The sequence below is a fragment of the Tupaia chinensis genome, unplaced genomic scaffold, assembly GCF_000334495.1.
Source record: "Tupaia chinensis unplaced genomic scaffold, TupChi_1.0 Scaffold000425_1, whole genome shotgun sequence".
NCBI lineage: Eukaryota > Metazoa > Chordata > Mammalia > Scandentia > Tupaiidae > Tupaia > Tupaia belangeri.
This window is the reverse complement of record NW_006159930.1, coordinates 2,336,283-2,350,043: the sequence shown is the minus strand read 5'-3', so window position 1 is coordinate 2,350,043 and position 13,761 is coordinate 2,336,283. Positions and strand designations below refer to the sequence as shown.

The 13,761-nt window shown below is 42.3% G+C and overlaps 1 protein-coding gene across 1 annotated transcript in view; it reads left to right on the top strand.

The window, feature by feature from the left end:
- The window catches only part of LOC102491196 (cytochrome P450 2J2), a 23,798-nt gene extending 16,263 nt beyond the window's left edge, over positions 1-7,535 (top strand). Inside the window, exons 8-9 of the mRNA XM_006154916.3 lie at positions 1,662-1,800; positions 5,228-7,535. Of these exons, the coding sequence (XP_006154978.1) occupies positions 1,662-1,800; positions 5,228-5,406 (318 nt within the window). The 3' untranslated portion in view covers positions 5,407-7,535. The remainder of the gene's footprint in view (positions 1-1,661; positions 1,801-5,227) is intronic.
- The last annotated feature ends 6,226 nt before the right edge of the window (positions 7,536-13,761 follow it).

Sequence of the window (13,761 nt, the reverse complement as noted above, 5' to 3'; positions counted from 1 at the left end):
GGCTGTTGCATTTTCTCTCTTCTAACTGATGGATCATCCTGTCGATGAAGGCTGAGGTCCAAATTCCCCAGATGACTTTGCATTTTTTCAAGCTACTCGCACTAATCCAGAGAAATAATCTAGCTCAAGGGGCAAGTTTTACCACTGTTCTTAGCATCATTTTAATATATATTCTGAGAAATGAGGAATCAAATTGGCTATAAGTTACTGAGACTGCAGTAATGGATTTGACATCAAATAGACATAGATCATACCATGGCTCTCCTTCATACAACTGTGTGACTTGGGGCACATTATTTAACTTCTGAGAGTTTTAATTTATCTATAAAATACATTTAAACCTACCTCATGGGATCTATGTGGAGGTAAAACAAGATCATGCATTTATAGCATTTAATATAAAAAGTTTTCAAAATTGCTGCCATTATTCTTCATTAATTTACTAAATATTTATTACACACCCAAAATGCTTAGGTCTAGGAAAATAACCCTGAGCAATATAATCATGCAAATACCTACTTAAAATCCATGATAACTTCCCAAAGGAGAAAGCACTTTGTGCCCTATGAGCTGTAAGTGGTGAGTAGGAGCAGGTGGTGGTCAGCGAAGGCTTCAAAGGGAAGTGATGTTTGAACAGAGGAGGAAAGGATGGTGAAGACTTAGCCTGTTGACAACGTGGAAAGAACATTCTCAGCAAGACAAACAGCATTTAGAAGACATTGAGATGAGTGGGAACAGGTCATGTTGGAAAGTGGATGCAGGGCACCTTGGGAGGGGTACAGGCAGAAGGAGAGAGCAGCCCAGACAGAGCCCAGGCTGTGGTCTTACCCTCAGAGAGATGGGCAGCTATTGAAATGTATTAAGTTGGGAGTGTGAGCAGGTGGTAATGCAGCATGATTAAATATGTTCAAAGCACACTCTGCTTACAGGATATGAAGCAGATTTAAAGGGGCAAGGGAGGATATCAGACATACTAAGGAAACTACTACAGGAGTCTAGGCAGCCAAGGTGACATCTTGGACCAAGGCAGTGAACCTGGAATGGAGGCGACAGAACCAAAAGAAATTGAGTGTAAAATCACCCAGTCTTGCTTTGTGATGGATGAAAGCAGTGAAAGAAAGACTCTGTGGGTGATTCCTGTGCTTCCAAGCTTCTTTTCCCTGGGCTACCTAATTGTACTATTGAATCTACTGTGGCGAGAGTACAGTGTAGACATCACAGGGAAGCAAATGGCAGAAACAGAAGAATTAGACACTTTTTACCTTTGAATAGCTGCCAATGTTATGGCTTCACTGAGCAGATGGGTTGCTTCTACTATAGTGTGGACTGACTATTGTATAGCTGTCATATTACTCTCTCGTCATACGTATGTGTCCTCTCCCAAATCCTGCACTGACCTGTCCCTGTAGAGAAGATCCAGTCTGCAGTCAGGTGTAACCAAACTCCCCTGATAAAATTCCAGCAGGCAATTCCGCCCATTGATGTAAGGTGTCCCATGGCACAGAAGAGGGTCCTGGGAGGTGGAGTCAGAAGAGGATGGGTTTGGGGAGGTTGGGGAGCTCAAATTTGGTCAGGCCTCTGCAAGGGAGCCTGAGGACACTACCCATCTATAGTGGGTGTTGTGAGTCGAGCCCTGCCTGAGTCTTTGCTGCCTTTTCTAGGGGACCATGGTCTTTACTAATTTGACAGCCCTTCACAAGGACCCCACTGAGTGGGCTACTCCTGACACCTTCAATCCAGAGCACTTTTTGGAGAATGGACAATTTAAGAAAAGGGAAGCCTTTCTGCCTTTCTCACTGGGTGAGTTGTAATAAAGGGAAATGGGAGAGTGCAGGATCCCTACCCTATTATGCTCCCTGTAGCCCCTTCTGTAGCGGGAATGTCTCCAGTCATCCCATCCAGTGTGACTCCACCCTAATGTTGTTGCAGCCCCAGATTCCCCGGGCTGGACATAACTTCACACCTTCCTTATGTCCTAGGCCCTTCCTGGCCTTGAGGGAGATTTCAGCTTGTTGTTCTGTCCTCCAGAACACTGAGGACTGAGACCCAGATGTCACCTCTTACTCGCAGAAGAATGGACACCTGGCCTCTATAGAACATCTAAATGTTCCAAGTTCTTTTTAAGGACTTCCTATCACACAGAAATGGAGCTAATTTATAATAAGGAGATGGGATGCAGTAAGGGAAAGGGCAAATTATGGGTATCACGCTGTGACTCTGAGGATCACTGGTTTTACCAAGTTGGGTCCTACTCTGTAACTCTCCTTGCAGATGTGTTTTGGCCTTTCTAACACTAGTTACTTTTTAAAAAGCAAGTTAGTGGGACCAGCAGTTAGTGTAATGGCTATGTCACTGGACTCCCATGTAGTCAACCACGGTTCGAGTCCCGGACCCGGTGACTTAACCTCACGCCGGGAGCCTGTGCGTGCATGCCCAAGATCCCAAGAGGAGAATGGAGAAGAAGGGATTGCGGTGTGGCCACCCCCCCAAGGGGGGGGATTTCCCACTTTCTGTCTCTCTGTCTCTCTCTGTCTGTCTGGCGAGAGCACGCACCCTATGGCAAAAATCTCTCCAAAAAAGAAAAAAAAAAAGAGCAAGTTAGTGCACTTAGATGGTGAACAACTTCGAAATGTGGGGAAGAATGAAACTCTTTTTTCAAGCCAACACTTCTGAAGGAGTCATATTATTTAGTAAAAATGTAAAATCAATAATGAAAATTCTTAGTGTACTTCCAACTTTTGAGTTTGATATGTTGCATAGACTGTTTCAAATGGTTCCCAATTCCATAAACATTCTCTGAGATCTATTATGTGTTGGGCACTTAGCTCTGATCATATAACAGTGAATGAAACAGAGAATGAAGCACACAGAAGTGTTTTTCTCAAGCAAGCATATGATCTAACATAATAATACAAGGTCCAAATCATAGTCACTCTCCAAGTAAGGAATCTGTGCTTTAAGGAAGTATGGAAACTGAAGGCATAAAATTAATGTGGCCGAGAAAGTCCAATTTTTTAAAAACTAAAGCTTTTGGTCCAGCAGATGGCATAGTGGTTATGTCACTGGACTCCCACATGGTGAACTGTGGTTCAAGTTCTGGACCAGGTGGGTTGAAACTTATGCTGGGCATATGTGCATGTGTGCCCAAGATCCCAGAAGGAGAATGGAAAAGAAGGAATTGCATCATGGTCATCCCCCCCCCAGGAGGTTTCTCATTTTTCCTCTCTGTTTCTGTCTCTGTTTCTCTCTCTCTCTCCCTGCTGAGTGCATGTTCCCAAAGACAAAAACCTCTGCTGAAACAAAAAACTAAAGCTTAGACTTTTACTTATATTATCTCCTGAAAATTACTAAATACTGCATAGAACTGACACTGCCAAATGCTTGATAGTTTGTCTATCATTAACTTAGAATATAATATTGATTTCCTGAGACAATATTATTTTGCTAATACTGCCCTTAAAGCTCATAAAGGGAGGAACTGGAATTTGCTCTCAGGCCTGTGTGACTCCCAGGTCCACGCTTTCCCTCTGTGCTGTGCTGCCCTGGACAGATCCAGGCCAATTCTGATTATATCCTTTGTTCCATATCACCTGGTTCCATGTCACCTCTGCTCTATTGGACAAACCACTTCTAGTAAGAAAGCTAATACAGGTTGTAGGATTACCTTCCAGACTTCCAGTCTACAGTCATTTCAGATTTTGTTCCACAGCACAAACTATTAACGATATAGTTCAATTATTATCATTATCCAAATTCCTTAGCTCTTGTACCAGATCCATGAAATGCTGAAATGCTAGAAATGTGACTTTATGGAATCCACAAAAAATGCCTGACCTAGTATTTGCTGCGACTGTGATGAGAAGAATCTTAACATGACTATGGCTTTAAAAGGAATAGGGATCCTGTAGGCCAAGTACTGCCTTGACATACTCTTCCCTTGAATTGCAGAAGCCACTTCATCAGAGTTGCTCCATGTGTCTCCTGTCTAAGAAAATCCTACCATCAGCACTAGCTGTAGTACATAAAGAGCAATACTCAGGGACTCCCTGGTGCTTTACTGGTGAGAATTCTATCACACCCTCTTAATTACAGACATCATTTGCAAGCAAATGATCTCACTTAATACTTACAGCATCTCATTATTAATAGTTAGATAGCAAATGTGTTGGCCTCTCTTTTCTTAATATAAGGAAACTAAAAAATTAGACAGTTGTTTCTTATTCATATCACATAACCAAGGAACTAGCAGAAAAAAAGACTCAAGTTTATACTTCTAGTCTGTTCTTTTCAGTATTAACTAGAATGTAACCATTAAGGGGCCCTTCACATTAATATTCACTGAGCTCATACAATATACGTCAGCATATCGCTGCATAACAACTAGTCCAAATCTCAGTGGCTTAAAACAATAAACATATATTATTGCTCAGGAGTCTACAAATCAGATATACGTCTCTGCTGATCTTTATTGGACTCTCTAATGTTTGAGAGATCAGCTGATCGAGAGCTGATCTAGGATGACATCAGCTAGGACAATGGGACTTTTCCCCATGTTACCTCTTAGTTTCCTGACTGGTTGTTTAGAAACAGACAGTTAATGGGACCAGCAGGTGGTGTAATGGCTATGTCACTGGACTCCCTCCCATGTAGTCAGCCATGGTTTGAGTCCTGGACCCTGTGGCTTAAACTCATGCCGGGTGCATGTGCGTGCATGCCCAAAATCCCGAGAGGAGAATGGAGAAGGGATTGCAGTGTGGCCATCCCCCTAGGGGTGATTTCTCAGTTTCTGTCTCTCTATCTCCCTCTGTCTTTCTAGTGAGTGCGTGTGCCCTATAGCAAAAACCTCTAAAAAAAAAGATATTTAATTCAAACACCAAGGAGAGAATCTGGGTGTCCTTTCATGTAGGCCAAAGTTCTACATGCAATAGTCTTCTGTTACCTACTTTAAAGCCTCCCACATCTGTTGTCCTACACTCTGCACCTTCACTCCTGAACCTCACCTGCCCGTCCCCTGAAAACATTGGACTTTGCGATCCTAGACTTCTGCTTTCTGTGTTTGGTGAACCCAGGTGGTCATGAGACTTAAATCACCTGCGGAACTAAGACCTCGGGGCCTCGCAGGCCCTTTCTTTGCTCAGACTTTGCAGGATATGGTCAAGGGTGTCAATCCTTGCTAGGCATCAATGCCACCTGGGTAGACTACTCCTCTTCTGTTTTTGTCTTTCAGGAAAGCGGGCCTGCCTTGGAGAACAGTTGGCCAAGACCGAGTTGTTTATTTTCTTCACTTCTCTTCTGCAGAAGTTCACCTTCAGGCCCCCAAACAATGAGAAGCTGAGCGTGAAGATCAGAGAAGGCATGACTATTGCCCCTGTCAGCCACCGCCTCTGTGCTGTTCCTCGGGCTTGATGTTGTTGGGGTGGGGGGAAAAAAAAAACAGAAAGAAAATCAAGAAGAGATAGCATGTGCTCTGAAGCCACTAGTGCCTCCTAGAATGTGAGGGGACAGAAAGAAAGTGACCATGAGGAAAGATGAGAGGAATTAGAGGAACCTGGATTCAAATCCCAGCTCAACAGTGACCCTCAAATCAGCTAGCCTTGAGCACAGCTTCAAATGCTCTGTGATGTACCTTTTTATCTGAGAGAGGAAAAGAGCACAGTGATTCCTCCTAAAAGAAAGTTTTTGTAAGAATCAAGGGGAATAGTGGACTGTAAGCGCAGTATAAGCCATAAAGTGCATCCTAAAAGTGACTGCTGTACCCTGTCTCCTTCCTTCCTTTTTTCTTGGACATCTGTGTCTTTGTTTCTGGTCTGTTGAAGTAGTTGAGGACAAAGTGTATCAAAATAGTCGGTAAGAGTTAGAATTTTGATGCTGTGGGAAGTCTTAGAAGTTGACCATAAAGGCTTCCCAGCTGGGTAGCTCTGTACCTGCCTAAGTCTGCCTCAGACTGGCCCTCTGAGAGGCCAGCAGGGCAGGTATTAGTCCCTTTTCACAGGAGGGAAAGCCAGTGCTGCTGAAGCAATCTCTGACTTACATAAGGAAGCTGGAAGCTTTTACCTTGACCTTGGATCTAGTGCCAACCAGGGCTCAGCCACAACTAACCATACCTGGGAAGCAGGTTAAAGAACACATGTGGAAATATTTTCCATCTCTAATACTCCACTGCTTAGCCTGAAATCCTCCATCAGGCATTTATTCCCATGCTGTTTCACAGTGGATTTAACTGCATCATGGGGATGGTCTTATTCTGCAACCTGATTTAAAGCTTTCAGTGCCCAGTAGAAGCCGACATCGAAAAGTTTATGGAAGGGTGGAATTAAAGTATGAGTTTACTTTGGTACTTTAATTCTGAAATCCATATCTAGTTCCACTGTATATTTTCCATGAACTTTTGGAAGACCCATGTATTACCAGCTTCACCCCACTAAGCCTTTTTAGAGAATTTTGACAAAAATATCAGAATCCTGCTCTCTCTATGTGCGGTGAGTGGCGAGAGATAAAGGCCATAAAGTCGAGGTCAGGTTCCACTGATAGTTCATGAAGTTCTGACCCCGGTCAATCAAATAAAGAAACAAAACAGCCATGGTAAACTAAACTGTGGTAAAAAAAAAAAATCTTCTTACTAAAGTGGTTAGACCTAAATAATGTGAATAGCTCGGAACAGTCACAAGGCTTTTCTTTCGTTTTCTGTGGAATTCAGTGAAAAGCCAATTCCACTGACACTGTGAGAAAGGGAACTCAGACTTTTTTGGTCGGTGTCCATGTTTGGCCAGAGCTAGCCTAAATGAGCAGGGAGAACCTAAAAAATAAAAGAAAGAAAGAAGGAAAAGAAGCCTACAAGAAAGTGTGAGGAGTTTGAATATGTGGGAGGAGGGTGTGATCCTTCCTGTCTGGTAAAAGAAGGAAGAGAAGTGAGGGGCCACCTGTGTGCACTTTCTGTGTACCCCACCGGGATAGTGCTCCTCTAGGAAACAAGCCAAGTGATAGTCCATGACTAGAACCAGCTTTGGGAGGCCTTGAGCTTCCCACACGTCCAGCACCTTGGCTTGCCCTTCCTTTTATTCTCCAGTCACATCACCCAAGAGACTCAGTGGGGGATTGTCTAAAACCCTTTACATGACCTGTCTCCTTTTTTTTTTCATCTGTGAAATAAAGGACTTGTTGACCTCTCTGAGTCCCATTCCTGCTCTACTGCATATGCCCTGTGATTCTGGACGGGCAGGCACCATCCACTACTGAGGAATAAAAATAAAGCTACTTGAACTCCTCCTGATATAACGAGTGCAGTGGAACCCAGATCCAAGTAGATTGTGACCACAGTTAACCAGAAACCTTAGGGACTAGATGACTGTGGAAAATGGATTTTCTGGTTTTTTTTTTTTTTTTTCAAAATTTGTTGGAGAGACTCTAAAATATGAGCCCTCTTCTTGTCCAAGCATTACACAAAGATTTTTTATATGCATGTTTGTAATTCTCATGCCCCCATCTATTTTGGAAGCTCCATGGCCTCATACCTCCTTCTTTGAATCGATGCCTGGCACAGAGTGTGTTAGTGGTATAAGATGGCCTTTGGCGTCATGGACAAGGAGTGAATTTTACTGAAAGGGGGCCCAAGATAGGAATCTCCTCTCTACCCCTCTCCTGCAAGGACATACACACATACACATATGCCACATACACATATGCAGTTTAAATTCAAAAATGGTTTAGGACAAATTAGGTAACCATGCTAGTTTCAGTCTTCTTCATAAAACCCTCCTTTTAGCCAGGTGTTAGAAAGACAGAGAAGGACCAGCAGTTAGTGTAATGGCTGTGTCGCTGGACTCCCACGTAGTCGACCGCGGTTCGCGTCCTGGACCCGGTGGCTTAAAACTCACGCTGGGCGCGTGTGCGTGCATGCCCAAGATCCCTAGAGGAGAATGGAGGAGAAGGGATTGCGGCGTGACCATCCCCACTGGGGGGTGATTTCTCGCTTTCTGTCTCTATGTCTCTCTCTGTCTGTCTGGCGAGCACACGCGCCCTATAGTGAAAATCTCTCCAAAAAAAAAAAAGACAGAAATATTCACAGTATGGGGACCTTATTGTCTCATCAGGAACACAGAGATCTGTGGTCCTTACTCTCATCTAAAATTATGTTAATGAGAATAGGACAGTGTGGAATGGGGTAAGTGAAGAGAAGAGGATAGAGAAAGATAGCAAGTGAACAATAGAGAGACAGGACGTTAGTGAGAAACAGATAGGGCTTATTAACTGTTGATGATGACATGTATAGTATTCTCAACTGGATTGGTCTGAGAAGTATTTCATGATGGGCAAAGTATTTTTTACAAGCAAAACGAGAAATAGCAATTGACTGTTTTATAAAAATAATTAGAATAATAAAAATAATGATTGGGGAAAACAGAAAAGATATGGAATGTTGAAGTGGGGAGATTAATGTCTCTGTACTGACTGACATGCATGGCATTCCCTTTTGAAAAAACAATGTAATACACTGTAAAGTTATATGTAATCCAATGTAATATAAAGAAGATTATGATGATAATAAAAATTAAAAAAAAATTATGTTGAGAAATGTGCCAAAATCATATTCATGGTATTGCTCCATAGATTCCTGGCTTCTAGAAGTCTGATGCCATTGTTCTATGTGATTCTTTGACTATGACCTCCCATTCTATGGAGTGCTTTAGGGACATCTGTTTACTCTAGCGCTCTAGAATTCTTAGATAATGTGCCATTACATGAGTGTCTTTCAACCATTGTGTTGGACACTCAGCCTGTATCTGGGATCTGGGTCGTGTCTCTGTGTGTGTGTGTGTGTGTGTAATTTCTCAAAATGTAATTTTCCTTACCTGTTCATAATAGTTAAGATACTTGATTCCAAGGCTTCTGTGCCTGAGTAGAACAAAACTGAGGATTTTACTATAGATTTTTGCTAAATCCTAATCTCAGTGTGGATCCTCTCCCTCATGGTCTGCTATGCCAAGTGGTGTCAAGTTCTGACCTTTCCAGTTTAGTTTCTCTGCAGAGCACATGTCCTACTTCTTGCTAGGATATAGAAAGGGTAATGCAGCAAACGATAATAGAAGGATCTGATGATAGTACAGAAATTGAAAGAACGCAATATTCTTTCTAGCTTTATGCCTCACCCCCAGCTTTCCTGACACTCCAGTTTTGAGGTATTCCAAGATTCTACAGTGGGAATGGAATTGCTTTGGGCTGTCTTTACCCTTGCAGGCCCTGGTGTTCAGCTCTCTCCTCCCTGTTGATACTTTCATCATCTTACCTTCCATGAACAGTTTAGTTGTTGGTTACTGTATTCAACAAACCATCCAGAAATTTAGTAGTTTAAAGCAAAAATTACCCCCCCCCAAAAAAAAGCAGACCAGCAGATGGCGCAGTGGTTATGTTGTTGGACTCCCATGTAGTCGACCATGGTTTGAGTCCTGGACCCGGCAGATTAAACTCACACTGGGCGCGTGTGCATGCATGCCCAAGATCCCAAGAGGAGAATGGAGGAGAGGGGATTGCAGCATGGCCATCCCCCTGGGAGGTGATTTCTCACTTTCTGTCTCTCTGTCTCTCTCTGTCTTTCTGGCGAGCATACACACCCTATAGCGAAAACCTCTCCAAAAAAAAAAAAAAGAAATTTCTTCTCTCAGTTTTTGTTGGCCAAAAATTCTGGGAACACCCAGGCTTTTGGGTGGGGATTCTGACTTGGGATTTTTCATGCAGCTCTAGTCCAAGAGTGCCAGAGCAGGAACAATGGGACAAAAACATAGACGAAGTATGGGACCAGCAGTTAGTGTAACGGCTATGTTGCCGAACTCCCATGTAGTTGACTGCGGTTCAAGTCCTGGGCCCAGGGTCTTAAACTCACGCTGGTCGCGTGTGCGTGCGTGCCCAAGATCCCGAGAGGAGAATGGAGGAGAAGGGATTGCAACGTGGCCATCTCCCTTGGGAGGTGATTTCTCGCTTTCTGTCTCTATGTCTCTCTCTGTCTCTCTGGTGAGCACACACACCCTGTATCAAAGACCTCTTCAATAAAAAAGAAAAAAAAAAAAGGGAGAGAGACAGAAAGGCTGTCTTTTTCTATCTTATTCTATTTATATTTCACTCATGGCAGTTAGCATTGCCCAATATATCATTGTGTGTGTGTATATATATTTTTTATCTATATATTTATATATTATAAACAATATATTTGAAAGCAAGCCAACAGGTCCAGGACTCAAACCGCAGTCAGCCACATGGGAGTCTAGCACCCTTAACCACCATGCCACCTGTCAGCCCCATCTGGTCCAAGTTTTATCCTATACCTTACCTGCTTGCTAGTTGGCTTTCATGATGGTAAAAGCTCTTAGGGTGGAAGTGATGAGCAGAGTTCAGTGTTTTCCCTGGTGTGGTACAACCTTGTACTTCCCTAACTCATGGAATGTTGGCTCCATGCCATTTTCATTGTTCTCCTACAGTTGGGGAGTACAGAGAGAGGTCTGGCGGTGTATGAAATTAAAAGTTTTGGAGGAGGGCTTCTCTCACCTTCTCTGTGGTTTGGAGGGTTCTGGATTGTCCCTAGTTTAGAACATTGACTCATTCTTTATTTCTCAAAGCTGATATATAGTACTTCAGAGAGTTCCACAGTCTTTTCCTTGCAGTTATCAGTCACTGCACTCCACTTCTGCAAGCATAGCCGTTTGTTTAACATTGTGGTCTTCCCTCCCAGCGAGATTCTGCTGTGGGTGTTTATATCCAGCCAGCCTGATTCTCCTTCCAGAGATGGGTTTTCAGCATTAGTTTGCCATCTTCCCAGGTCACAGTATCCTGAATAACGCTACCTTTATTTTCTTTTTTAAATTTATTTTATTATTTTATCATTTATTTATTTATTTTTATATTTTCTCACAAATATTCACTTTACATATCAAAAAAAATTTGCTCATACCCCATAGTTCTTGACAGTTAATAAACAACTTTCAAAATGTCAAAAAGCTGAAATTTAAAGTTAATGTGTGAAATATTTGTTATATTTTTGTTTGTGACTCTATAACAGAGATAGTATGTTTTAAATATTTTTGAGAAAATATTTACATGTCAGCTACTCAAACTGTTGCAAAGCAAACACCCAGCACACACGTCACACATAAACTTTCTCAATTCAGCCCTGCCTACCAAGTATTCTGTGACATAATATCTGCTAGCAAAGTCAGTCTCATTTTCTTCCTTCAAGGTCTTCCTCAAGGTAATCCTCTGGTTGTGGCTGCTCTTTTACAGTCTCTACTGATTACAATGCTGGGTTGGAAAAGCCAAAGTTATTTTATGTTATAGATTCTTTCATATATCTTCTCTAATCTTCTCTGCCAGGCAGAACTATTTATGGTGCCAGGCCATCTTTCCAAGAGCTTCTGTTGGCTTGCTTGAGATCTGCCTTAGTTCCACAGTTTTCTGCCTTAATCTTCAGATATGACATTCCAGTCAAAGCCCTGTCCAATAACAAGTATTTCCAACTTCTTATTCAAGGCAACAGGCATTATTGAACTTATACAAATAACCGTTCTGCCACAAAATAAGAATACTCCCAAATATTTTCCAATTCCAGAGGAGTCAGGAAAGGATAAAAGTTTATGTTTCCATTTAAAGAAACAAAGAAGAAGAAAAAACATTTTAACAAATTGTTGAACCTATCAACAGCTCAAAAGAAAGCAAAATCCTTAAATTGGGAAAACACAGCATAGTAAAAAGAAAATCAGTAATGTTTTACTCGAAAGTCCTAAAAGTCTATTTCACCTGTTCAGTCTTATGTAATTAATCTCTCTTCTGCAGTGTCACTGTGGTCTGATCTTTCTGTTTAAATCTTGGAGGCTAACATTCAAGGTTGTTATTGATATTTCTTGTCCTTAGCATTAAGTGGGTCTTTTTTGTTTGCTTTTGGTTCTCTTATTTCTGTATGGGTATCTTTAGTTTTCCTGGTAATTTCTTGGAAAGCTGGTCTGGTATTGGTATTCATGGCCTGTACCTCACACCAGGAAAATACTGAGCAGGCTGGAGGAGGGCTTTCCCTGGACCTCCTTAGATTTACCCTAACTCCCCAGTCATATTTCTCTCACTCTTCTGATTGCACAACTTTTAGATTTCACACTTATATAGTGACTGAATACCCTCTCCACACCTTACGCACAGTCTCCTTGAATTTCTTCCCTGAAGCTAAGTGCACCATTACCTTAGTCTGCCTTATGAATGAATTTAATCATGTTCATGCAAACCAAAGATAGGTACAAGAGGGTCTTATTTCCTATACCAACATATTTCTACTTTATGCATTGGAGGCAGCCTGGTGCACAGTAGGGCTTCAACACATATTTGGTGAAGGACGAATACAATAAAAAATGGTGGGCCCCAGTTTGGAGCCACTGTGCATTGATTGAGAACATATATTTCCAATACAAAGTGCCAGATACCTAGGACTCAGAAAATAACCAGTCTCTATTCTAGACTTTCTTCTGATTGTCATTGCCATTGGGCCATCTGGTTCCATATAGCACACTGAGCAGCAGTTTCCCTCTCCCAGGAAGGGGTCTTCTTTATACCCCTCTTAGCTATCCTCATTGCCTCCACTACCAATTAGACCATGTCTCATAACCACCTGGCATTCTGCATTTGGCATCTGGATTCCCCACCCCTAACAAGTCCCATGTCTTCTCTTGAAGCCACCATTGCTAAGCACCAACTGATGGTTGCCCAGACAGAAGCCATCTGCTGGTTCCTTTTCTCCATCCTGTAGGGATTTGGGGCATTTTTTTTTCTAGAACCCAGCATTAGGATTTAAGTTGTGTGATCAACCATGTGGGATCCAGATATCTTAACCACTAGGCCACAGGGCTGGCCCCACTTTTGTCCACTTAGAAACCAGTTATCATGGAAAGACATTCAAGCTAGACACTAAATGAGGAAAGACCATGTGGACAGAGACGCTATATGGATGATAATTAAGATGCCCCAGCCTACAGTCAACATCAATGCCTTCAACAGCAAATGAAGCAATCTTGGGTCTCCTGTACACAGCTGAGCCCCATGAGGCAGTACCACATAGAACTGAAACGAATGGTCTTAATGAACGCTGTCCAAAGTCCTGACACATAGAATTGAGAGTAACGACATGGATCTTGTTCTAAGTCACCAAGTTTTGGGGGTGACTTAAATATCTGCTATAGCTGGTAAATGACCTAAGTACCTAAACCTCAATATCACAAGAGGTAGCAGAGTTTGGCTGGCAAAATAGAAACACTTCCATGTGTTCAGTGTTTTCATTGGACTTAACATCCAATGGAGGAGTGGGGGATGTCAAAGAAGTCAATACTGGGACCAGCAGTTAGCATAATGGCTGTCGTTGAACTCACATGTAGTCGAATTCGGTTTGAGTTCCAGACCCAGTGGCTTAAACTCAGGCCGTATGCAAGTGCGGGCATGCTCAGGATCCCAAGAGGGGAATGGAGGCGCATTCACCCTATAGCAAAAACCTCTCAAAAACAAACAAACAAAAAAGTGAATACTAAATGCTAAGCCTGGGGAATTGAGATGAGCTCTAAATAGCTTGTTACTGGCAAACTAAGTCCAGCTGCTTCATCTTGTAGTCAATGAAATGAGAGGCAGAGGTTGAAGAAGAAGGGAGTGTATTTTTTGCAAACAGAAATAGAGACAGGGAGATAAGCAGCAAGCATCATCAAACTGTCTCTAAAAGCTCAACATGTTCTCAGGATTTATAGACAC